A 27,206-nucleotide genomic window follows, 5' to 3' on the forward strand; every position below is an offset into this window, starting at 1 on the left:
ATGTAGTAGACAGGGCGTTTTTTGAGTATTGTCGTATTTGTTCGTATAAGGTTGAGGGATGAAGATCCCTAGCCTTTTCTGAGATGTCTCAAAAGGACTCTAGGGTCAGAGACGGAACAGATAAAGTTAATCATAAAGTAGCTACGCTTCTAAAATGTTCAATCATTTGATTAGTAAATTTACTTAACATTAAATGACTATAACTCAGAATTCATTTTTAATGAGGAAGATTTCGTGATTTTTACAACAAAAAGAAAGTAATTTTGACAGTTCTCTGTTTTGTTTTTAGACAATAACATTTTTGAGTTAAAATTTTTATATTTATGCCTTAAAGTTCCTAGCGAGCAAAAAGCCCCCTTACCTTTATTTTGAAATAAAGTAAAAATACTTGGTAGGTTGTGTGTTTTCTTCATTATGCCTAACCCCTGCTTAACTACCCCGTTCTAAAAAAACCTAACCTAGCTTGACTTTAAATAAAAAGACATACGTAAAACTACCCTTCCCCTAATTATCAATTTATTTTTAACTAGGAAAAGGGGACGGATTATAAGACAATAAAAATCCACTTAATTCAGCATATTTGAATTGTCCCTGCCCTTGAGATGAACAATAAAAATGCTGTAATTTTGTCCCAAACTAGACCTACAAACATTCATTGATTTCAGACTAGAAAAAAAAGAAAGTCAGATAGATGGAGAAAGAGATACATTAAAGTGACTGTGAATTTGCAAATAACGTTATATATATAGGTAGATAACTGGCAATTAGAGATAATTTTTAAAAAATATTGCCTTAAAAGATGACAATTATTCAATTAAATGAAAAAGAATTTTTAAATTTTCTGAACTTTACACTACCGTGAACACCATTTTTAAGAAAACTGAATAATAAATGCATTAAATACGAATAATTGTAGTGATTTATAGATAATTGCATTCAAAATAGATAATACGTTATGTTTTTTTTTTAAATGTCATTTAAAAGTAACACACAAGACAGTCATTTTAATGATAAAAATGCAAAAAATAAAAAAAAGTAACAGATCAAAACTTGAAATGTTATTTACTGGCCCGGCTTTTTGCGTTACCTCTCTCTCTCTCTCTCTCCTCTCTCTCTCTCTCCTCTCTCTCTCTCTCTCTCCTCTCTCTCTCTCTCTCTCTCTCTCTCTCTCTCTCTCTCTCTCTCTCTCCCTCCCTCCCTCTCTCTCTCTCTCTCTCTCTCTGTTTCTCTTTTTTCACTTTGCTATTTCTACCTCTAGGTTAGTTGTTAATTAAAATATTATTTAAAGTGTAAAAAGATTAAACCATTCAAATCTATAAAAAGTCATTCTAATCTAAATTTATATTTTCTAATTTCTATTTAATATTCAAAGGGATATAAAAGGGCAGAAAAATAGCTTAAAACCAACGAACGACTTTTTTAATAAAAATAAAATAGCCTAAAACCTTTCCCAAAAACTATAAGAAGCTTCACTGTAAAAGTGAACCATATCGTTTCAGCGGTTAGCGAGATCCTTCTCTACAGATAAAAAAAAGCTTACAACTTTATAAAATTGTTAAATCTTTTCATTTAAAACTCACCCTTCAGTATGTGATTGTATGCAGGGAGGAAATGGATATTTGGCTTTTTATTACATTAGTTCCCAAAGTTAATGACATTTTGTTAGTTGGCTAGTTAACTTTGGAGACTTTCATAGAATTTTGTGTATATTTTCATTGTGAATATCCATTAATTTAACGGCTCTTGTCTTATGCCTCTAGTTCCCTGATTAATTATGTAGCAATGGGTGTGCGGGTGGGGCGTTAAGTGTGTGTGTGTGTTAGTGTATACTACGATAGTGTGTGTGTGCGTGTGTGTGTGTGTGTGTTACTGTATACTACGATAGTGTGTGTGTGCGTGTGTGTGTGTTAGTGTATACTACGATAGTGTGTGTGTGCGTGTGTGTGTGTGTGTTAGTGTATACTACGATAGTGTGTGTGTGCGTGTGTGTGTGTGTGTGACAAATTGCAATAACTATTCATTTTGGAATAAAAAAAGTAATGTTTATTTTTATGGAAAAACTTTAATAAAATGATTGAATTTTTTGCTGAAGTATATAGCAAATATAATAAATTTTTACTTTTTGAACAATTTAAATCTTAAATATCATTCTTTCTATAGATTTAAGCAATTTTTCTATTGTCTTTATACCGGCTGAAACATACCGAAATTCTGTTAATGATTTTATAAAATAAACCAAACTTTTTCATTACATTTTAAAGAAAGCTCGAAGACAAATATTATTAGAGGTTTATTACAAAATTATTTCCTAAGTATTGATTTTTTAGTTTTTATCTGCAAGCGAAGAAATGGCTTTTTTTCTTATAGTTTAATTGTTGCTCAGACTTTAACGTTAACTTCGTGTTGAATTGAGCATGGCATTTTAATCAAATTTTTTTCTAACTTCTTGGAGCTTTTAAGAAATTATTGTACGAAAATTACTTAAAAAACAAGGAAAGGTAAATAAAAATGAATTCTGAAAAAACCAATTCGTGATCTCTTTAATGGGAAATTAATTTGATTTCAATATGACGAAGATAATTTGTAAAACACAATAATAAGTTTGGTTGTACTTCAGTTCTACAACTTAAAATGTTCTTGGAATTGGAAAAATTATGAAGTGTACTAATGGCAGAATATTTAAAATAGCTTTTAACTTTAATTGACCTATACCTCTATTTATGGTCTTTTATAGTTATACAATTATCTTTAATATATCAGCAATTTTTCCATTTAACGTTATTTGTTTCATTTTTAAACGTTTTTCTAATCCTAATGAAATTTATTGTCTGATGTTACACAATTTAAGTTTTCTCTAAAACAGTATTGCTTTACATCTATAGAATTTCATTTAAATTGGAACCGGTTCTGATATTTACTGAAAAACCACGTATTGTGTTATAGACACATTCCTTTAAAATTTAATTCCTGTTTTGTTTTTCTTAAGCTTTAGGGCCCTTGTGGCCAAAAAATGTGATCCTATCATTTAGTTTCCGTAGAAAAATGTTCATAAGCCGATTAGATACATAAATTTCATTGTATGCAGTTGTCTGCGAATAGTAATATAGGAAAAATACCTTATGTGATGGCTCTGATGGACCGAAGGGCCAGGCTAACAAAAATAAAGTTATTCGGACAAAACAATTCATAAGTTTTCATAGCGGTCAGTTCAGAACCAGATTTGGATATAAGCTTGAAAATAGATTTTTTGGATTTATTGAAAAAAATCTATAGCAAATAATAAATTCTTTCTATCTTAAAATTTTCTATCTATATTCAATTAGAATATTGATAAAATATTTATAGGAATTCTAAATATATAAGAGAACTATAGTCTAAATTTTGTTGTAAAATGTTGTAGAGCTAAAAATATTTGAAAGATTTAAACTAATTTACTTTAGATAGTTTTCATCCAAAGTTTCCATTTAACTTTGTATGATCTTAGAAAGAACCCACCTTTTTTTAAAATCTTGATCCAAGGCAGGTTTTAATCTATTTGCAAGGTGGTTAGATTCTTTGAAAGATGATAATGGTAATTGGCCATTCTGTGTATTGGCCTATCATTGGTCCTTTGTAATGTATGACGTAATTTTTTATAGGCACTATAAAGAGCTTCATAGATGATCCTAAGAAAAAAGTAACCCTTCACCCATAAAAAATATTATTCCCTTTTTGGTAGCGAAGCTACTCTATAATTTGAAATGTCCGTCTGTCCATATGTCCGTCTGTCCGTCTGTCCATATGTCCATATGTCTGTCTGTCTTAGTTTGGGGAAAAGTGATTTTCTCGGCTCCTATAAAAGAAAAAAGGCTGGAATTTTTTGACAACATTCCCATTATTAAGGAGCACAATTGAGTATAAAACATCTATGGCGGTTGGACCGCTTTTTAGCAGGTTTTAGGCTATTTTTGTATTTTTCACATTTTTCTTCATATCTTTGGTGTTTACGGTCCGATTTCCAAATTTTTTTTTAGTTTTAGATATCAAACTTTAATATCCTGTCGTTTAAAGAAAACTACTATGACGATCAGACCGCCTTTAAGCAGGTTTTAGGCTATTTTTGTATTTTTCACATTTTTCTCCATACCTTTGGTGTTTATGGTCCGATTTCCCAAATTTTTTCAGTTATTGATATCAAAATTAAATTTCCTGTCATTTTAAGAAAGCAACTATGGCGGTCAAACTGCCTTTTAGCAGGTTTTTGGCTATTTTTTTTATATGTTTTACATATTTCTCTATATCTTTGGTGTTTTTGGTCCAATTTTAAAACTTTTTTGGGATATAAGTATCTATATAATTTTTCTCATTGTTATGAGCATCTTTTATGTAATTTTCTTTGACCTTCATCATTATACAAAATATAAATACACTTTAAATCTACCTGTACGTATTCCCATCCATTATTTTTTGTGCTTCGTTACTTATGGATGTTGTCATCCTTGTTTATAAAAAAAGTCATGATAATATTTGGGGGGTTCAAATGAATCAACTGAGATTTCTACCTGAATTGTCCTTTACGTTCCAGAAATGATTTGTCAAGGAACAAAGTAAAATGTAATTTAGCTCAAATAGTATTAAGAGTGTTTTGCAAATAAATGTGTTTTTTTTAATTGGCGGTTTTCATCTAAGTGCTATTCGACCTTTTTTTTATGTAATAAATTGAAAATGAGGAGGGGGAGTAAGGAAGTATAATTTGGTTAGTTTGTTTATTGCTTTGGGTCAGGTTAGGAAAGGTTATAGGGCCCCCGCAGGGATGGGCATAAGGAAAAAAATACCTCTCCCCCTCACATTATTTTGAATATATTCTAAAAACAACAATTAAGGTTTTAGTGCTCGTCGGGCACTTAAATGGAAAGCACCAATTATTTTTTGTCAATTCTACCCACTTACTTGTTACCTTATCCCCGAGTATTTGCTGGGAAAAAATGTTTGTAAAATAATTGTGTTGCAAGACTAAAGAACATTTTACCTCAATTCTTTGAGTTAACATTTTTTTGTCTGTCCAACCATAGCTACTCTTTAACTTATAATCTTTTTAGCAGTTTGCGAGATCTTAAGGTACACACACATAGACAGACATTATGTTGCTTTTACGAATATATTTTATATTTATTTTAGATCCTGACAGGTGAAGATTGGAACGTTGTTATGTACGATGGTATTCAAGCTTATGGAGGTACAGTTTTTTTTAAATAAAGTATTATTGGACTGTAAATTACACTGCTATTCAAAGATTTTTAAAAACGGTCTCTCATTAGTTGGCATACCCACTATGGATCATAGACGTCCAGGGGGGGGGTTATGGGGCGATTACCCCCCCCCCCCCAAATTTTTTTTCATTTTACCCCCCCCCCCCATTTAAAATTTATCCCTACCCTGGGGGTGCAGTAGGCACCCCCAACCATTTAGGAGGGGGTATTTACTCCCCCAAACAATTTTAGGGGGGTAAATACCCCCCCCAAAATAAGAAATCTCTAATAGAAAAAGTTTTTGCGCGCTTCGCGCGCCATTTTACCCCCCCCCCAAAAAAAAAAACTTGGACGTCTATGCTATGGATACTTTGTTAGATCTTAATTTGTGGATACAATTTTCTAGCAATGAACACATTTTTCTACTTATAATTTTAATCTACAGACGGTGAAATTTTGTTTATTACAATGCAGGATTAACATATCTTATCCCTTAAAGTCCCTGAGCTATTGATTAGTTTGTGTATGTCTGTTAGTTCCTTCAACACTTTAATATTGATTATTTGTTACAATCTAGATGGTGTTTTAAAACATCAATCAATAGACCTTCATTCCTACATTATTAAATAATTGTATTTACCCATGAAAGAGCAAAAGGTGCAATCCTTTATATTGCCCTAGATATAAAAATACTTCCATGGATCAAATTTGTATGACAAGATTGTACGTACAATATAAATATATCAAATATCGAGAGAAAGTATATTTCAAATCATTTTACTTTTCAATTCAATTTCATAAATTTCAATATGAATCTGATGTATTTTGAAAACAAGTCAGACATAGGATCAAGCAAACTCACACATTTTTGGGGGAAGGAAAGGAGTGTAGATTAATTCCATGCAGGCGTTTTCAAGTTTTTAATAAACACATAGACACTTAGCAACTTAGGTATACCAATAAAATTTGTTACTAACAAGTGCAGTGGGTCGTTTCTACAACCCAAATTAAGGAGGTGGATACAACCCCCCGGTTTTCACACCCCTCGACCTCTCAAAAAACCCTTGTCAAGGGTCTAAACCTTCCTAATACAACCGAGGGGAGTGTCAAGGTATGAAAGTCACACCCACAGTCTTATAACCATGTTATCTTATTCGCTGGATCAAAAACATTGGGTACTTTTGTTGAAATTTTGGAGAAAACCTAATCTGTCCCGATTTTGTATCACTTTGAAAAGTGCGATTCCAGTTACGTCATATACGTTTCGGGAAAGAAAAAGGGAAGGGGGGAAGAAAATCTCTTTAAAAGAGATGGGAGAAAAGGGAAGAGCTTTTCTTCCCCCCTTCCCTTTTTATATGACGTCACAGGAATCGCACTTTTTAAAAGTGATACAAAATCGGGACAGATTGGGCTTTCTCGAGATTTTGGTCTCCAAACTTTTCAAACAATATTTTATTCTTCTAAGCAAAGGGGTAATTTTGTTTACAGTTTTTGGGAATGTACAACTTTCATTGTCTATCCTTTAAGAACTCTGCAAAATTAAGCTCCTTTCTGTAATTAATTCTTTTATTTTTCAGGAATCAAGGGACTAGGAGCTAAAGTTAGTTTATACTTTATAATTATGTTTATATTTCAGGAATCAAGGGACTAGGAGCTAAAGTTAGTTTATACTTTATAATTATTTTTATATTTCAGGAATCAAGGGACTTGGAGCTATAGCTAGTTTATACTTTATAATTCTGTTTATATTTCAGGAATCAAGGGACTTGGAGCTATAGCTAGTTTATACTTTATAATTCTGTTTATATTTCAGGAATCAAGGGACTTGGAGCTATAATTAGTTTATACTTTATAATTCTGTTTATATTTCAGGAATCAAGGGACTTGGAGCTATAGCTAGTTTATACTTTATAATTCTGTTTATATTTCAGAAATTAAGGGACTTGGAGCTATAGCTAGTTCATACTTTATAATTATGTTTATATTTCAGGAATCAAGGGACTTGGAGCTATAGCTAGTTTATACTTTATAATTCTGTTTGTTACTGGTAACTTTATCCTTCTCAACGTCTTCTTGGCCATTGCTGTCGACAATCTTTCTACAGGCGAGAAATCAATATGTAGCTTCGCTCCTAGAGTCATGTTTCAATAAAACGCCGTTAATGCGATCTAACTGGACACAAACATCTTTCAATATAAATATAGCAGATTTGTAAACTGTTCTTTAAACTTATAAATAACTAGTAGAAGTAAATAATTTGGGTTAGGTTACAATGAGTAATATAAGCAAATTTGTGTCTCCAGATAGGTTCAAATGGTTTAGGGTTTTAATGGCTAGATTAATAAAGCTTGCTTACTTTACCAAACACATTATAAGGGGCATTAAATTAAGACAGAAAAATAAGCATATCTATAGTAAAACTAACCCCTATCCCATTATTCCAAATCATTTTTTTTTAAATGGGCATTTTTGAACCTTTCAATTGGTACTTTGAAGGAAATATTGATTTTGTTTGCGTAATCAGAGGATGAAGAGGAGGGGGGAGAGGAGGAGGAGGCCCCACCACCACCATTGGAAACTGCTGGACATGAAAATGGAAAGGTATTATTCAATCCTTATCCTAAAACAAAAGTAACAGGATGACTATCTGTTTGAGTGTATGTGTGAATGCGAAGAAAAATCAACTCTAGAAATTATTCCAAAAAACCAAAAGCTGTTTAAGTCAGTAAAAATGTTTTTTTCTTTATATGAACAACAATGTGTAAAGCACTAAAAATATAACCTATTTAGGAGGATGGAGGTATCCATATGATTTCTGGAGAAGTGACCTCTGACCAACCACCTGATCTTTCCATGAAGGTGACCTTTTCCTTGCGCGTTTATATTCTTGTAAAGAATCAGCGGTTACCAAAAAGTGATTCAATTTGAAAAATATTTCTTTAAAGATATTAGCTGTTTTTTTGGGTTCTATCTATCTATCTATTTATCTATCTATCTATCTATCTATCTATCTATCTATCTACGTATTTATCTATCTACCTACTTATCTATCTATCTATCTATCTATCTATCTATCTATCTATCTATCTATCTATCTATCTATCTATCTATTTATCTAGGCTATGCTAGATGAGGAAGAGGATGAGGGGGAGTATGTTGAGGAAATAGAGGAAGAGGATTCTCCTAACTCTGTGGCTCCCATTCCTAATTCTTCATCATTCTTCATTTTCTCGCCAACTAATAGGTAGGGATGTTAATCTTCATATTGAAGTAACATGATGTCTATCTATCTAAGTGTTTGTAGCTTAAGATCTCATTACCAGCTGGACTAATATGGTTTTCCTTTACAGTAAAGCTTCTTATAAGTCCAAGAAAGGTTCATAACTTTTGTAGTGAAATGTACAAAAATGCACCTACAGTCTAAAAAAGAATTTTGCTTTCTTTTTAAAACTAAAATTTAAATCAAAGGGTCGTTTTCTTCTCCCCTAACTTCCTTTAAGTAGTAGTAGCGTAGTATGCTATAATTTAAATCAATGCAAAAGTACAAACATAAATCAATATAATCAATATAAAAAATTGATAATGATTCAAGATGAAAGGGTACAATCTAGAAAAAAAAGCTATCACAAACACTTTTATATTAACAATAAGGAAGATATGGCCCTTTTTTCCAGTTTATTGCATTATTTACCATTTTCCCACATATGCAGCATTGTACAATATCAACCCCTTTTCTAATCCCCTCTAAAAAATTGAAGATAATTGAAGATTGGTTATAATGGGTACTGGGTAGCCCCACAGGGTAAGAACACCTCAGGTATAGGCCCCACAGGGTTAGGCACAGGAAGGAAATCTAACTTACCCCTATCTTTAAATATTTTAAAAATAAGGTGGGTTAGGGTTTCACTATGTAGAAAACCATTGGAATATTTAATTTTGCAGATTTTATTGCATAAAAAAACCTTAATTTGTAAAAAGTCTTCTATAAGAATAAGAATTATTCTGCCAAGGGCAAATAATTATAAAAGAGAGGGGGTTGGGAGCATTTAATGTACAAATAATGGAAAATGCCTATTATTTACTTGCTCATATTAAAGCTAAGGATATCTTTTTACTAGTCAGGACTTCATTGCATTCTCTTTGACACAAATATTATAATGTATTGAACAATACTAAAATTTTCATTAAATTTTTCGAAATACTCTAAAATTTGTAATTGTTTAAATAATTATTATGTGATTTCTTATTATATCATAGCAGAAAATAAATCAAAAGACTAAAGAATGGAACATTTTTACTCTAGTTATGTGTAGTTTCCTATTCATAAATATTTAATGATATGGTGTTACACGCCAATAAGAAACTTAAGGAGAATCATATCGGTCCAGTGATTATCGAGATCTTGAGCAACATACAGACAGATAGAGATCCTGTTGTTACCTTATATGAGGATTGTTTTGCATATTTCTATAAAAGCTAAAAGTCTATTTGAAAAAGTCCAAAATTAGTAAAAGAATAATACATGCTTAAAACTAGTGTATGACACTGCTAGGTGGGCTTATACGAAAGTACCATAAATAAGGCTGTCTTCTCTCTCACAGGCTAAACTAAATACATTTTTTCTGGGATGCACTTTTCTCAGTGCAAATTTGGATCCAATAAAACATCTGTATCAGTTCTTAGAGATATGTACAAGGGGATAATAATATCCATATAAGTCAAGTTTAAATAATAAAGGACAAATTATCTCTTAGTCATCTTCTTATATAAATAGTGGCGAGGCTTTTTTAAATGTAAATTTAGATTTTGATAAATTCTCAACCGATTAAGTTCTCCATTTTAGGGAAGCTCCATATAGGTCCTGTGATAGTTTTAGGCTATTTATTTTTAAATCGGGTATTGGGATAGTTTTCGCCTATTGTTCTATCCTTCTTTATTCCTACGAATACAAAGCCACTAGAAATAGATTATTATGTTGATAGGACCTAAAAAAATATGTTACAAGTTTGAAAAAAAGGAAGATTCTCTAAAATTTCCGGAAAAATTTTAAAATTCTTAGGAGCCTGGGTTCACAAATAGATTAGATAAATCATACAGTATCTTTGCTCCCATAAAATCTGCGAATATACTAGGAAAAAATCTGTAGAAAAATATTCACTTTTTTGTTTCTCTCTGACATGTAGAGTTGCAAATGTATTTTATAACAGGTTTTGTCTCAATCACCACTTTTTATATATATGTATTCTTCTTGTAAATACAATCATACACGAATGAAGGAATAGGGATATTGAAAATAACCTTACCTTAGAATAATTACTTTCTTCAAAAATACAACTATCCTTATTAAAAATTAACAGTAGGTTTGTCTCTAGCTGAAATTCTTGCTGGACAGAAATGGTTTCTCTTTACAGTAAATCTTCTTATAGGTCCAGTGAATTATTATAATCAGTTTAGGGAACTGTATCTATCTCACTTCTTCCATTATAGATTACCCCTGGAAAAATACCCTCCTCCAATTAAAAAATTAAGTTCTTTTTCATTAAAAATTAAAAAGGAAACTGGACGATCAACTTAAACCCCAACCCTCTTCCCGTTTGTTTAGAGGGGGGGGGGGGTTGAGATAATCATTTTATCTTTCATTTACAAATACCTGAGTCCCTGAAATTTTATGCATTTAACCTTGTTTGTCCTTGTCTGCTTTAATTTGTGTCTTTTGATACACACACATAAGTAAAATTTAGAATTAAGTTTTGAGAAAGAAATATTGTTTTATAAAGCTGTGTTTTATAGCCACTAAAGCATATTAGAATACTAATATAAAAATACCACCCCCAATCACATAGTATTTTGTGGGGTTGTATTACCCTCCTTAAAATGAATAAAAATCCTTATAAATCTTATCTGAAAAGAGTATTTTAATTGTCTCATTGTTAGCATGATCTTATAATGTAGACAAACCAACAAAATAGCAGATGTATGTAAAGCTTATAGTGCAGCTTCACTGAAAGAACTAAGACAAAATAGAATTTAGTAAAACTGGAATTACTTTTGCTATTTAGGTGTCAATACTAGGAAATGTTTGGATTCTTGTCTAATCTCTTTGCAAATAATAGATTACATAAATAGAGCATTTTTATACCGGGCAATAGGAAAATTTAAATTAACATTATATAATATTTTCATCAGACATTTTTTTCAATGTTGACATTGTAAAACTTACAAATAAAAATTTAAAGTGGAGGGTTTACTTCAACCCCTATCACTCAAGTTTTCCTAGAGACTCTCTAGGGCCGTAGCCGCTAGTTATCAAAAATAATTTTATAATATACCGATCTAACTGCTGAAAGACTTCCGTGCAAGTCGAAACAATACCCCAAACTTGAAGCCTTCTTTCAGCTTCAATAACAAAGAAGTTATAGGCATTTCAAAATGACAATTTGGGTATATGAAAATTTAGAAAGTTTTCCTAAAATGTAATTCATGCTGAAGGATTCAAATTTGGGGTATGGGACTACTTGTGGCAGTTTTTCATCAGCAGATCTGTGTATTTCTTGAAGGCTTCCTTTAATTGAATATTCAAAACTATCAATTTTCGAGAGGTACAAAGCAATGCAAAACAACAACAAAAGTAATCTATTCCACGCTGTCTATTGTGTATACATATAATCCATGTAGCTGGGTATATAAAGGGTGTTTAAAAAAAAACCAATCGCTCACAATTTGAACCACCATAAGTACTTCAAATCTTGGAGATAGACCCCATAATGTTTAGAGTTTTTGAAGGGGCATGTAAAAACCTTTCTTTAGACACCTTAAATAGGTTTTTACCTCAATCCTAGCCGATTTGGGATAAAAAAGGCAGACCCATCCAACATTGAGGCATGGCGGCTCTGTTTAAATCTAGTTCTTGATGTTTGTCAGGTCTTTCTTTTTGATGCCAAATTGGCTAGGATTATGTTAGAAACCTTGTTAAGGTGTCTAAAGAAAGATCTTTACATGCCCCATCAAAAACCCCAAACATTATGGGGTCTATCTACAAGATTTCAAGTACTTAAGACGGTTTGTTCTTTTTTTAAAGAGACAAATTTGTCTTAATTTTATTATAAAATATGCACTTTCGGCGTAGGGCAAATTTCTCTGCAAGGGCTAGGTTTCGAGCTCTAGTGCTCGGGAAGGGTGAGTAGATTTAAGATTCAATATTGTTTTATTATTTTCATTGCTTGGGCATGAATTGTACTATTTTTTTATTAGTTTTGGACCAAAACTGTAAAGTTTATATTGAAAAAAGTGAAGCGATTGGTTTTTATTTAAACACCCTTTATATATACCTCAGCAGGGGATATAAGATTAATTTACTTACAAATAATCCAACATTTAAAATACTTAACATGTAGTTTTGTAATTGGTAAATATCTAAGATTTTGCCTTATATAATGTAACGAGGTCTACGTACAGGAGACAATTTCAGTTATCCTATATTATAAAGTAGTAAAGTTTTTTAGTCAGTCCGTTAAGATCTCTCTAAGGTGACATAGAAAGAGTAGGGGGAATGTATTGATTCTCAAACGGGTGCAGCTATTAAGACCTAATGTTAATTTATGAAAATATGAAATTCCGAGTTCAATAATCACTGATGCATACATCAATAATTCAATTTTAAATTTTGAGCAAAAATAGTTTTAAGCAATAATCCTTACTACATGCATTTAAAAAATCTGGGATAGGGACAAATATATTGGAAAACTGGGAATATGGAAAGGAAACAAAGTAGCGGGTTTCGTTGTATTTTCACTTTTGATAGGTCAGGTAAATATATATGATTATCCCGCAGGGACTAGAAATAGGAGAAAATCTACTGTGAAAATACATCAAAACCCGCTACTTGGGTTTCTTTCCATGATCCAAAAAGTATTTTAAGCAACAAATATGTACCTAATGTTAATTTTTCAAAGATTCTTTTCAGTTATTTTTTTCTCCATTTTTAACCTCTTAAGATTTCTTACATCCCCCTTTATTTAGAATTTTTTTATGTGACACAAAATTGGTGTTCTTCATGTGGGGTGTTTTCCCCTTGTTCCTACTGCTCATTTGGAGTATAAAAGGGTAAAACAGCTCCACCCAATTTTATTTTAGGGAGGTGTTTACACCCCTATTTCGCACGCTTATTGTAAAAAGTCACAATTAAGATTAAAATCTGAAACATTTATAAAAAAAATCATTCGATAAAAACTTTATTATTGAAAATTATTGTTTCTCTCTGTGTAAATAGCAACAAGTTTTGCCCAGTAGATTTTTTTCCTGCGAAAATATATGTATTTGGATATTGAATAACATTTAGCAAAATAATATTGCAACGCTTTTGCCTCCCAAAAAAGATATTTCGGAAAATAAGGTACATTTTTATAGGCGAAGCATCTCTTTAATCAAGTCCTAAACTGTTAGTATGTCATGCATTTAACAATTCTACAAGAAAACATATAATTTTGTTTTTAATTCAAGTATATTCTCTTTCTTATTACTGTTAATTGTTATAATTTGTTTGATTAGCTTTTATGGATGTTTATGCATCCTTTATAATTATATATGTATATATACAGTTGTTTCACCCTTAGCCTTTAGGTGATGGCTAAAAGATCAAAAAATAGCCTAAAACCACCCAAAGAAATTTGTAAAGCTTTCATTAAGTACAATCTATTCGGACCTGTAGATTCTGAGATAAAAAAATCTTACTTCTTTATATTATAGGATTAATTTTCGAATATTTTTCCTTTTAACTTTTACTTGGAAAATCCGCAAAACAAGTGTTATAAACTGATTTAGACACCTACTCACAAAACAATAGGACAGAGAAAAATATAAAAAAAATCACACAAAATATCATGTTAAACATTGATTAGCCTCCCCCTTTCGCACACACACACACACACACTCCTCACGAGCCAATTTAACAATCCAATTCAAAAGGATTTGACATTTAATGTATAGTTTTTTTCCCCACAACTGTATATCTATCTGAATAAATCACTATATGTAAGTATATCATATGATGATCATAATGTGTAATTTATTTTGGCCACAATTTTGTAATTTAACTTTATTAAGATCACCTGATTGTTTATCAGAAAATTTGTCTTTATTTCTTACAAAATGTAATTCTTACCTAGATTTTTAATTTTTGTGTGCGGACTTTTTGTGGGTAAATTGTCTAGATTATTTTCTAAGATACGATACAGGAATACAGTGAAATGTAAACGGAAATTAAATAAAAAATTCCTTTCATACTGTCTTTAAATTTTTTTAATTTCTTGTTTTAATTATTGTTATTGCAATTTAGGTTTAGAATAGTTCTCAAAATGACCAATTCTATTTTCTTTTTTTCTTGGGGAAGAGATCTTTCTATGTACCTTAATCTTAATCATTCTTTGAAAGACATTTCAAGACACAAAAATTATTTTCGATAGACCCCTCCCTGTATCCTAAGATGGGAAAAGCATTTGTCCATGGTATTTTTGTGTTTCCTACTCTGTCAAATATTCAAAGCTTTCAAATTTAATTTTTAAAAATTAAAGCATGCAAAATATCTATTTTTCTCAAAGTTATCACTTCCCACCTTTTCAAATTAGCCTAAAACCTCTTTATATGTTATGTGAATCCAATCACTTTAATTTTCAAATTTTCAGGATCCGAGTTCTTTGCTGGAAGATCCAGGCCCATCCTGTGTGCAGCAATATTATCCTTGTCTGTATCCTGGTATCCTCAGCCTTCCTGGCCTGTGAAGATCCACTCAGGGCTAAATCTGACATCAACAAGGTAAGAATACAATTTCTGGCCTCAACAGGACCTGCTTAAAATCCAGGTATGACATTATCCAGATATCCTATGCCTTCCTGGTCTGAAAAAATCATCTCAGGGAAAACCACACTTAGGATAAATGTAAAAATGTATTATAAAAATATATTTGTTTTCAGATTCTTGGAAAATTCGACTACTTCTTCACCACCGTTTTCACACTTGAGTGCACACTCAAGCTTATCTCTTATGGATTTCTATTTCATGATGGAGCTTTTTGTAGACAGGTTAGTTTTAAAGCAGCTTCGCTCTTTTTACATCTTTATATAGTCCATTAATTCTTGGTGTACTTTTAAACCAATTAAAAAATATAACACAGTCAAAAGTTTGTGTAAAGTCTAAGGAAAACTGCTGATTTTGAATGTTTTATAATACACCGCTCGTTTTATGTTAGACTTAAATATTAGGTTAATTCCCTGCCATAAGTGCACGTTATCATTTTCTCAACATAATAATTTTACATTTGCAATATCCTTATTTATGACAAGTCGCTAATATGTCAGACATGCCAACTTTTATTTAATATCATATAATCGTCATATAAACATTAATAATATGATAACTTTAGTAAGCTACCCTAAAAATAAAAACCTAATCGGATCAGTCATTCTAAATTCGTAGAATAATATTTATAATGTAAAATAATGACCAATATATTTTTTTAGGCTTTTAACTGTCTTGATATCGTGGTCGTGTCTGTGTCACTCATTTCCATCTTCGGTGGCTCTGGCATTGGTTTCCTCAAGATTCTTCGTGTCCTCAGGGTACTCAGGCCTCTCAGGGCCATCAATAGGGCTCCAGGTAAAAATTGTACCTCGTTATCACATTACAACTTTAAAACACGACAGTCAATTAACTCTTATTTGTGAGATATCATCTAAAAGTAAAAACTATAATCATACTAACTTCAAAGTAACAAGATATCAGTCTGTATGTGTATGTGTAGCGAAGGATCTTTCTAATTGCTAAACTAATATGGTTCTCCTTTAAAGTATAGCTGTGTATAGGTCCTGGAAGTGTTTTGAACTATATTTAGAAAGAAATCATCCCCGGTAAAAATACTCCTCCCACATTATTAAAACTTAAATTGAAGTAATTTTTTTGTAATTCGCTTTTAATGTTTGTCACTCTGTCCGTAGTTCTATGGGGGGATAAGTGATTTTCTCGGCTGCTATAAAAGATAGGGAATGAATATAATTTACTTGTCTTTCGGTCTGTCGATCATACTTCAAAATAGATATAGCATGACCCCTAAAAAAATGGGTTTTTTTTTACAGTTTACGACCCTTACTTTTTAATGTTTCATCAAAAGTAGTATATGCCTTTGTTCTCTATACATTTCCACACCAGAATATACATCTAACTTTGTTCGTTTGTAAATCCATTATTTTTCTGTCCTTCACTACTTATGGATTATCCTTGTTAAAGTTTGAAAACTACCTTTTTAACATTAATTGAATTTCAGGGTTGAAACAGGTCGTACAGTGTATGATCGTGTCAGTGAAGTCCATCGGTAACATTATCATCGTCACTGTCCTGCTCATCTTCATGTTTGGTGTCATCGGTGTGCAGCTGTTCAAGGGCAAGTTCTACATGTGCTCCGACCTCAGCATGAACTCAAATGATACCTGCCAGGTATGTAAAAACCAAGGAGGAGGGGGGGGGGGGATAAATTGGACTGTAAATAACATTTGTACGTACAGGTGTGTAAAAACCAGAGAGGGAGGGGTCATTGGACCGCAAACTTCATTGGGACCCAAAGATTTAACTTCTTTGTTTTCTCAAAAACTTTGTGTCACAAATGTTAACTTTTTTTGTAAAAATCATGCCATCATAGTAAGTCGAAATTCCTTTAATAGCATAACAGGCGCGTTTATTACTTGTAAAATGGTTCGTGCAATCAAACTGTTGGTTGTTAAAAAAATTTTGAATTAAAATTGAAGAATCGCTAATAGCACAAATCAGTTGTGTGCAAAGCAATGCAATACTAAGGGGATTAACAAAAATAAAGCAGTTCTTTCTCATATCTTGTTTTAAGGGAAGTGTTGACAATCCCCTTTGGCAAGCCATTGGTACTAATTTCGTAACTAAAAATAATAATTTGGTAAGGGATTAATATATTGAAAGGAGTAAGTATGAATAATCACGAAACCTACTCTATATATTTTATTATTTAGGGAGAATACATCTCATTTGTTGACGGAGATATAAACAAGCCAGTAATAGAGGAGAGACAATGGGAAAGATCAGAATTCCATTATGACAACATTCTACATGCCATGCTGACACTGTTTGTTGTTTCAACCTTTGAGGGTTGGCCTGGGTAAGTTTTAATGTAGTTGTACAATTCTATCATTACATTGTTTATTAATTAGTCTCGAAGCAAAATATTCTATTCTACTCATCAAATAAATCAATATCATTTGTCAATATAAATATGTAAAGTAGGGAGCGATTTTCTTGAAGGAGTTATGGTACCAAAAAATCTTTCTTGGACTTATGATTGGCTTCACTGAAAAGGAGGACCATATCAGTTCAGCATTTAGCGAGCTCCTTCGCTAACATAGACAGACGGACATATAGACATCCGGTTACTTTTATATCGTAAAATCTATATTTCAGCATCCTGTACGTTTCCATCGACTCTAACGAGGCTGACATGGGCCCCAAGCAGGACTACAGGCAGAGCGTCTTCTTCTTCTACTTTATCTACCTGATTATCATTGCCTTCTTCATGATCAACATATTCGTAGGTTTTGTCATCGTTACCTTCCAGGTATGTAGCCATCCAAGGATAAGTCATTGGAAGATAAACTAAGTAAATTTGATGAGTTGACTAGTGATCTAGGGGGATAGGACAATGGCCAATGAAGTGATGCATATACCTAATTATAATACGCAAAAAGACGCTTCTGTAGATTAGTGTTTGAAACGTTTGACACACAACTTAATGAAGCAACCAATGAAAATTTGATTAAAGTCCCCAAAGTTGTTAAGCCAAGAAAACTTTATTGTAAAACTTTGGGGACTAGTGTAATAAACAGCCCAATGTCCCCTTCCTCCCTTTAAGTTAACGATTATTGAATTGAAAAGGAATTTATTCTTACAAACCTTGGGTACTTTAATTAAATCTAGATTCGTTGGTTCAAACTAGCAAATTCCAAATAAGTTTAATATGCAGAAGGCAAAATCTAATGTACATCATAATTGGGGATGAACAATAATTTATTTTTCATTGGCATCGATACGTCTGTAACCTTTTAAGCTACCTAAAATATCTAAACAAAAACTCCTATTGTAATTCAAAATTCAAATTCTATTATTAATATATTATTCTACTCTAATTACAGAACGAGGGCGAAGCCTCTTTCCAAGACTGTGCGTTAGACAAAAATCAGGTTCGAATTTTTTTATATTTTAGCAGTGAATCTGCTCTATAGTTCGAAATATCCGTCTGTCTATCTGCAACAAACCGCTAGGGTTAATTTATTGTGAAGATTCACTTTACATGTATGCTCCAAATTAACAAAACAAATTCTTTACTAAAGGTTTTGTGATTTTTACTATCTAAATATATAAATCTTTTTTTTACAATACAGAATATTTGTTCTATAACTTTATCCGTAGGTCCATCCATAACTAATGTGTGCTTCGTTACTCGTGGACGTTGAAATCCTTGTAAAAGTAACAAAGCTCTTCTACATACAACTTTGTAGGTTTGCCTGTTATACCATATAAAACAGAGGAATTGAGGAGTAAAAAATAAAAAAAGACTATAGAATTATTGTGATATAAAAAAATTGTTACCCATTGGTCTTTACAGACATCTTTCTATAATACATCCAAGAAATTTCTATCATCCATATTCATAACTTATGGATGGAGATTTGGTATTATACAGTAGAGTAGATTTGCTGCAAATAAAGAGAGAGAAAAACAAAACAGTATGTGAATAGGTATACAATGTAAGAAAGAAAATACAAGTAAAGCAGATAAAATATATTGTGAAAATAGCAGTTATAATATATGTGCAGTGCAGCCGTCCTAACCCCTTGGGAGGTATTTATATCTAAGATAAAGGCAGTTTCTATAGTCATTCAGAGACAGTTATTTAACATTGCATTACATGACTTTGAATCACTTTCTATACTTTACTCTGGCTTAAAAACAAACTTGAAGACCTATGAGAAGCTTCTCCAAATAGTGCAACTTAATCGATTTATCCGTCTATATAAATATTTGTCATGATAAAGAAATTTAATAGGAAAGCCTTCCCCTTTATTCACCCACCGGGGAAAAACCCTAACGTATATAAACTCTTTTTATTATTTGTTAACTTCAATCTATGTTATTTATGTTGGATCAGATTGGTTTGTACAAACTAACAGGGTACAATATTTATATCTCTTGGAGATATGTAATTTAGAAATAAGTAAAATTGGACAAAAGAAAAATATCAAATAACAACTAGAAATACTAAAAATTTTCATCATTCATATCATATAACTTTGATGTAGTTGCACTGATCCTAATCACAATATTCTTGTTTATTTTAGAGAAACTGTATAAATTTTGCAATGAGTGCCCGACCTGTGAGAAGATATATTCCTAAAAATCCCCTACAATACAGGAAAGTCATTCGAAATACACAAATACATTTGGGTAAAGTCCCTTTCGTAACATCGCACCTTATGGGGCGATTCTTCGTATTTTTCACAGTAGCTTTTCTTTATTTCTAGCCCCTGCGGGGGGCTCTAACCCTGCGGGGCCAATTACCTAACCCTGTTGGGCAATCACCTAACCCAATATAACCTAAAATAACCTATAAAAAGCCATTTAAAAATACAACAAATCGCCCCTTATGGGGCGATGTTACGAAAGGGACTATTTACATTTTAAAAGGGAAGCTTTTCTAAATTTAGTGTCCGTCTGTAAGTCCTTCCATTTGTAATAGATAGCTCTTATATTTAATTAAGGCATGTAAGAAATGTCCTTTCAATTTCAAACTTGATTCAGGTAAATTAAAATTTTAGAACAATTTAGGAAGCATAGAAACTCTATAATCAATAACATAAAGTCTATTTTAAGCATGTTAAGTTTTGGCTTTTTAATTATGGAGACCTAGGATATTTTTTTATAAGAATTTCTATGAACAAGTCTTAAAATGTAAGTAAATTTTGAATAGATTTAATGAAATTTTTCGTTTATAATATTGTCCCTAAATTATTAAATTCCGGATAAAGAAATATTTTAAATTGAATGACATCTCCATCGCAAGGTTGTGGTCCTTTGCGACGTCGCCGTTCTGCGAGTACACCGTGTTCATTGCCATCCTACTCAACACCATGTCACTTGCCATGAAGTTCTACAAACAGGAAATTTAACATTATTTTCAATTCAATAAAAAATAGGAGGTAAAAAAGATTAAAATTATCAAAAAGTAACATGATGTCTGTGTGTGCGTGTAGCGTAGGATCACGTTAACCAATAGACCGATATGGGTTTTTTTTATAGTCAAGTTTCACGTAGGTCCATTGAAGTTTTCTGAAGGCTAACAACCCCCTTCAAAGAGTAATTGCAGTTCCCCTATTTACCCTCTTAAGATTCAAACCTCTGTACACGCTATTGTATGAGGCATATCATAATAAATAAATAGAAAAATTAAATGTAAGATAGATAGTAAAGAAGAAATATAAATAAATGTGTTCTGTTTTTTTTTCATTAAAACCATAATTTGAAATTTAATTTATTATTTCGAAAGCGTATTACCTCTAAAAATATTAGAACATAGTTGATATGCCCCAAGTCTTTAGGTGCGTTGTCTATGAACGTGAGTGTAAAGAGACAAAAACCAAATAATCTTTTATTACTATTAAGGAAACAAGCAAAATAGACTAACACCTTTCAGGATATCATTTCCCTTACAATATTACCCATGTAACTGCTTTATTCACATTAGCCATGAATTTTTTGGTTTGGTTAGGTTAAGTTAATAATTGCAATTCAGGTTCCAAAACATCGTAAAATTATTTGTGAATCGAACCCCATCACTACAGGTTCAAAAACATCGTAAAATTATTTGTGAATCGAACCCCATCACTACTCTAATTTCAACATTTATCGCTTTCATGTGAAAAGTTTTATATTTGAACTTGTGTATCCTGGGATAGGTTCTCATTCAAATTTAAAATAGTCACACTAAAAATTTAATATTATTTACGGTTTGGCCTTCAAACATTTTTAAAATCAACCCACGGTTGCTTAAACAGGATAACCTATAGACACCACGAGAACTTAAGAACCAAATCTTGCTAATCAAGAGCATAATTATTCATTTTGTGACAAACATTCTCAAGACAATCAATTCTTTATTTGTATGTAATGAGATGCGACTGTTTTGGGCCAGATCATTTCCCTAATTTTCTTTTAAATCTATAATTGCACATTGCTTATTTAAAGAAAATTGTCAAGACCAGCATGCAATTATGGGGTATTTATATAGCAGTGGTCAAGAGGCTTTTTTTTAGGCGCATATTTGCCGTGGCGAGTTAGTAGAGACTCTTGTGTAATGTATCAATCAATCAATAAACACTTCGGTGTACATAATGGTAGAATGTTTGTATAATAGCCGAATTTAGTTTGTACGAGTTTAATTAATTTGAATATGATATGATGATATAATATTTGATTAAATACCAATGCACTTTATACATTAAAATCTAATCTCTAAAATACTTTTGTTTACCTTGATGGAAGGTTAAATGAAGATTATTACAGCCAAAAAATTATTATTTCAAAACCATTTGACAAAAATGTCCAGTCATAAAGTTATTAGGTATAGACAAAAGTTTAATTTAATTACTTATTTAAATTGTTAAGTTAAATGAATATTTTATGTCTTAAACAAAACTATAAAAAAAAACTACTTGACAAAGGTTTCAACATAAAAAAAGCTTGAAAATAATGTTTACTGAACCGTGCAGCCAACCTACTACACTGACTTTCTGGATGTACTCAATCAAATTTTTACTTATTTCTTCCTTGTTGAATGTTGTCTCAAATTAGGGGCTTTCAGATTTAAGGTGAGTGCATTTTTGGTAGCGAAGCTACTCTATAAATATTTTGTCTGTCCCCCTGTAATTTCGTCCTTCCTTCTGGGTTCTCTTTCCAGTATTAAGAGCACTTATCCTCCCTCTTTTCAGTAACTTTAAATAAATCTTCAAGCTACTCTAGATGTGATAATGTCCTTTAGTTGGTAAAGCAATATTTTATTTCACAATTTATCTCTCTCTCTCACTCCCTCCATGTAATTTCATTCTTCTCTACTTATATATCTTTCTCGTTTCTTTCTCTTTCTCTCTCTTTATCTTTCTCTCTCTTATTCTCTCTCCCTCAATCTATATCTCTCTGTCTCTCTCTCATTTCTTCTAATTTTGGATTTATTATTCCTTATTAAATATCAAAATATAACACTCATGCACTTTTGTTTTATTTCAGAATTACTTTGGAGATCCTTGGAACTTTTTTGACTTCTTCATTGTAGCCGGTTCATTAGTTGACCTTGGCATGGCCAAAATTAATGTAAGTACCTAAAGTACCTATATATCTAGCTATTTAATCTATCTGTCTATTTAACTATCTATCTAATCATCCACCTCTCTATTTATTTTTCAAATCATACTTTCGATCTTCATAACTACCTACCTGTCTAATTCTATCTATCTATCCAAACATCTAACCAAATACTTGTTTATCTTTGTTTCTACCTATCTATCTGAGAATATACCTTATAATCTTTATATCTAACCATCTACTTGTCTATCTCTCTTTCAAATACCTACCAAATATCTATTTATCTAACCATCTATTACAGCCTGACAGTGTTACCTCTATTATTATCTATCTTTTTCAACCTTACAGTGATACCTCTATTATTATCTATATCTATTTTAGCCTGACAGTAATACCTCTATTATTATCTATCTTTTTCACCCTGACAGTGATACCTCTATTATTATCTATCTTTTTCAGCCTGGCAGTGTTACCTCTATTATTATCTATCTATTTAGGCCTAACAGTAACACCTCTATTATTATCTATCTTTTTCAGCCTGACAGGGATACCTCTATTATTATCTATCTATTTCAGCCTGACAGTGATACCTCTATTATTATCTATCTATTTCAGCCTGATAGTGATACCTCTATTATTATCTAAATCTTTCAGCCTGACAGTGATCTCTATTATTATTTATCTATTTCAGCCGAACCCAGTATTAGTGTCGGACTGATTATGACGTAACAAAAAAAATTAGCCAATGAGAGGTCACTATAAATTTTACCATTGGTCAATAATGTCCTCTCATTGGCTAATTTTTTTTGTTACGTCATAATCAGTCCGACACTAATACTGGGTTCATTTCAGCCTGACAGTGATCTCTATTATTATTTATCTATTTCAGCCTGACAGTAATACCTCTATCATTATCTATCTATTTAAGCCTGACAGTGATCTCTATTATTATTTATCTATTTCAGCCTGACAGTGATACCTCTATTATTATCTATCTATTTCAGCCTGACAGTGTTACCTCTATTATTATCTATCTTTTTCAACCTGACAGTGATACCTCTATTATTATCTATCTATTTCAGCTTGACAGTGATACCTCTATTATTATCTATCTATTTCAGCCTGACAGTGATACCTCTATTATTATCTATCTATTTCAGCCTGACAGTGATACCTCTATTGGCTTCTTGCGATTATTCCGTGTAGCCAGACTTGTAAAATTGCTCAATAAAGACGAGGGAATCAGAACCCTGCTCTGGACTTTTATCAAATCATTCCAGGTAATACAAATATTTCAAGCATGGTTTCGAAACTGATTAATATCCGCTGGATTAGAACCGGTATTATGACATACTGAAAAATCATGTAGCGTATCTTATAATATCCAGTTTTCTACGAATATAAAAATGTACAATTTTAAGAATAAAACCAATTTCGTTAGCCCGTGTCTTTGGCATCTTGAGTATAACAAAACTGGTTTTAATCTTATTTTTGGAGATTTTTATATCTGCGGAAAGCTGTTTACAATATGATGCGATAAATAGCTATTACTACTTTCGTAGAATAAAGACTAGCCAAGAAACCAACCACAATAGATATACAAGTATGAAGACGTAAATTAGCTAGGACAATTGTGTACAAAAGTTATTATTGGTTCTTTAGTTACTCTATGGACAGAAAGATAGTTGTTTTATTTCAGCTGTACTCTTAAAAAGTATATTACAAGCAGTTTGATATTAGTAAAGCATTTGATATCTCAAGACGTCTTTAGTCCTGATACCTTAAACTAATTGATATAATAATAGCGGCTTCGGCTAGGGTTGCTTGAGTAAAGAAGGGAAGGTAGGTCGACCCTCAAATTTTTATAAATTTTTTATTGGGGGGCGGTTCTTTTTCTATGGCAATTTTTTTGGAAGGGAAAGGTACATTCCCTTAAATAGTCAAAAAAACCTTCTCTTTATCTATGATATGCTTCACTTTAAAGACAAATCTAATCTTCAGACAAATACAGAGACATATAAACATTTTTTTCTTTTACATCCTTAAGGAAAATCGTAATATTTTTTTATATTTGATGAAAAGAAAATGTACATTGCTTAGTTATTGCCCATCCAATCATGTTTGTCTAGATTTGTTGTGACCATCATGCATTAATAATAGCTCAGTTGGGGGTACACCTACGTCTTCTTCTAGTAACCTTTCATATAAAGTAACAGGATTACTGCCTGTCTGTCTGTACCAAAAGATCTAACCACTGGACCGATACCTATATTTATCCTTTACAGTGTAGCTTTTTGATATGTTAAGAGAAAGTATATAACTTTTTTGGGGGATGGTAATTTCCCCGGAAAAATCGCCACTTCATTAAAAAAGTACCCCTAAAAGAAAAAATTAAGTATCTCACCCCCCCCCCCCCCTACTTTGTGTTTTGGGGGCGTGTTGTCGCAGGTCTCCTACTTCAATGATCCCAAAACCTCTCCTCAACTGATTAGAAACTTCCCTGAAAATTTTGGAAAGCCGTTTATGAGATATTAGGAGACATACAAATACATACATCGTATTAATTTTGATGTCAGAGTTGTTTTAAACACCAAAAATGGTTAGATTTTAATGTACTTTAATAGAAAAAAACTAAACTCAACCACCTAACTATGATAAGATTATAATTACTAAATCTTTTTCTATATACATTGGTGTTCAATAAATTCCGTAATTTATCAAATTAAAATGCGCAAAAATGGCAAATAGGTAAGATGAGGTATGTTTGATAATTAGAGTAAAGTAATGGATAAGTCACATTTTGCTGTAATAATATGCAGATCTGATGATTTTGTAATTTGAAATATTTGTGTAAATGATTGTAGACCATACACATATACATAATATGATAATCTAAAAGACTAATGCAATCAAATAATTATTAGATATACTTATACTAGTAATGGCTTAGAAATAGACTTTATTAATTTGTACAATTTTGCTTATTAGAAGCGCAGCATTTAAAAAGACAAGAATAAAGTAAAATTGTATATACTGTTATGGTATATTTAGTAAATATTAGTTCAAAAAGAAAATTTATTAATTAATACCTGATACATGCATTCATGTACGGGTCTATATAAGAATTGTGTAATTTTTTGGGCTTTCCACTTTGTTTAATCGAGAACAGTTCTATATATAAATAATCAGAAAGACATAATGACATACAAATAGATCATAATTATGTAGTAGCTTTGCTACTAAAACCTACCTCCCAAAAATTAAACCTGTCTCCATTTAAAGACTAGCGGCTTCACCCCTAGCCTCTAGGGGCTTTGCCCCAAGAGGTATAATTACATCTGTATTACCTGGATAGCCCCCACTTTAACACTATTTTAAATAATAAAAAAAATGGTGGGGGGATTTTTTGTTTTTAGGGGGGTTGGGGGTGTCCCAACCCCCAAGAAAATAGCCTAAAACCACAACAGGACCAGTAGGAATATTCCCTGAAGAGTAGAATCCGACCGGTTCAGTGGTTACCAAGATCTTAAGGGACAGACGGACGGACAGACATCATTCTACTTTGTAATATAGATTAAAAGTGTAGCATTTTGTATATATAGTTTACATTACCGTAAAATCTGAGTGGAACCATTCTAAAGAATGATATATTTATAAACCAAACCAGACGCACATTCTGTTCATAAAAAATATTATTTGGTGCTTTCCCTAAAAGTACCAATCTTTTTAATGGAATAAGCTAATGATAAGATGGGATTTTTTTCTATAGTGTCAAATTCCTCCAGAGGGGGGGAGGGGAGGGCTATCCCTGTGGGGCTAACCATAACCCAATAAAACATAACCTGACCTGACCTAAAGAAATACACAAACAAATAAACTACTCTCCCCCCCCACTTTCTAAGAATTCTTTTACAAATAAGGAATCAGGGGGGTTTTGTTCAACAACAGTTTTCAATGATTAATTTAATAATTTTTCTCGTATTCATTCTAATCTGGTGGATAGGAACCGGTTCTCATCCATACGAAAAAACTATGTCTAGCACCGAATTATATCCAGCTTTCTACGAATATAAAAATGTACAATCATAAGATTAAAACCAGTTTTTTTAGCCGGTGCCTTCGGCACCTCAGGGCTAAAAAAACTAGTTTTAATCTTATAATTGTACATTCTTTATCCGCGGAAAGCTGTTTATAATACGATACAAGAAATAACTATTTTAAACACATGAAAAAAGGAGAAAATATTAAAAATATATTTTTTTCTGTAAAATATATGATTAGAAAATAATTTTCTAGGCCCTGCCCTGGGTTGGTATGCTGATTGCTCTGATTTTCTTCATCTATGGTGTTGTTGGTATGCAGGTATGTAAAATAAGATCTAACAAACATTTATAGAAACAATAATTTCACAGTTTCTATTAAATAAGAGATATTAATGATATATTTTTAATAATAATTTTTTAAGGTGTTCGGCAGAATCGCACTAAACGACGACACCAACATTCACAGAAACAACAACTTCCAGTCATTCACCTGGGCTCTTCTTGTACTCTTCAG

The 27,206-nt window shown here is 31.8% G+C and overlaps 1 protein-coding gene across 2 annotated transcripts in view; it reads left to right on the top strand.

Annotated features, from left to right (window-relative positions):
- LOC145326065 (muscle calcium channel subunit alpha-1-like) overlaps positions 1–27,206 on the top strand; it is a 214,471-nt gene that overhangs the window by 176,824 nt on the left and 10,441 nt on the right. For both annotated transcript variants that reach the window (XM_080169161.1, XM_080169162.1), the window contains 19 exons: positions 5,158–5,215; positions 7,219–7,332; positions 7,753–7,829; positions 8,019–8,087; positions 8,348–8,472; positions 14,909–15,038; positions 15,197–15,304; positions 15,743–15,878; positions 16,543–16,712; positions 17,255–17,400; positions 17,700–17,853; positions 18,428–18,475; positions 19,634–19,705; positions 20,354–20,449; positions 22,058–22,159; positions 22,575–22,658; positions 23,810–23,929; positions 26,946–27,011; positions 27,115–27,206. In XM_080169161.1, coding sequence (XP_080025287.1) covers positions 5,158–5,215; positions 7,219–7,332; positions 7,753–7,829; positions 8,019–8,087; positions 8,348–8,472; positions 14,909–15,038; positions 15,197–15,304; positions 15,743–15,878; positions 16,543–16,712; positions 17,255–17,400; positions 17,700–17,853; positions 18,428–18,475; positions 19,634–19,705; positions 20,354–20,449; positions 22,058–22,159; positions 22,575–22,658; positions 23,810–23,929; positions 26,946–27,011; positions 27,115–27,206 — 1,967 coding nt within the window. The remainder of the gene's footprint in view (positions 1–5,157; positions 5,216–7,218; positions 7,333–7,752; positions 7,830–8,018; positions 8,088–8,347; positions 8,473–14,908; positions 15,039–15,196; positions 15,305–15,742; positions 15,879–16,542; positions 16,713–17,254; positions 17,401–17,699; positions 17,854–18,427; positions 18,476–19,633; positions 19,706–20,353; positions 20,450–22,057; positions 22,160–22,574; positions 22,659–23,809; positions 23,930–26,945; positions 27,012–27,114) is intronic.

The sequence above is a fragment of the Acartia tonsa genome, chromosome 8, assembly GCF_053477335.1.
Source record: "Acartia tonsa isolate MP-2025a chromosome 8, ASM5347733v1, whole genome shotgun sequence".
Taxonomy (NCBI): domain Eukaryota; kingdom Metazoa; phylum Arthropoda; class Copepoda; order Calanoida; family Acartiidae; genus Acartia; species Acartia tonsa.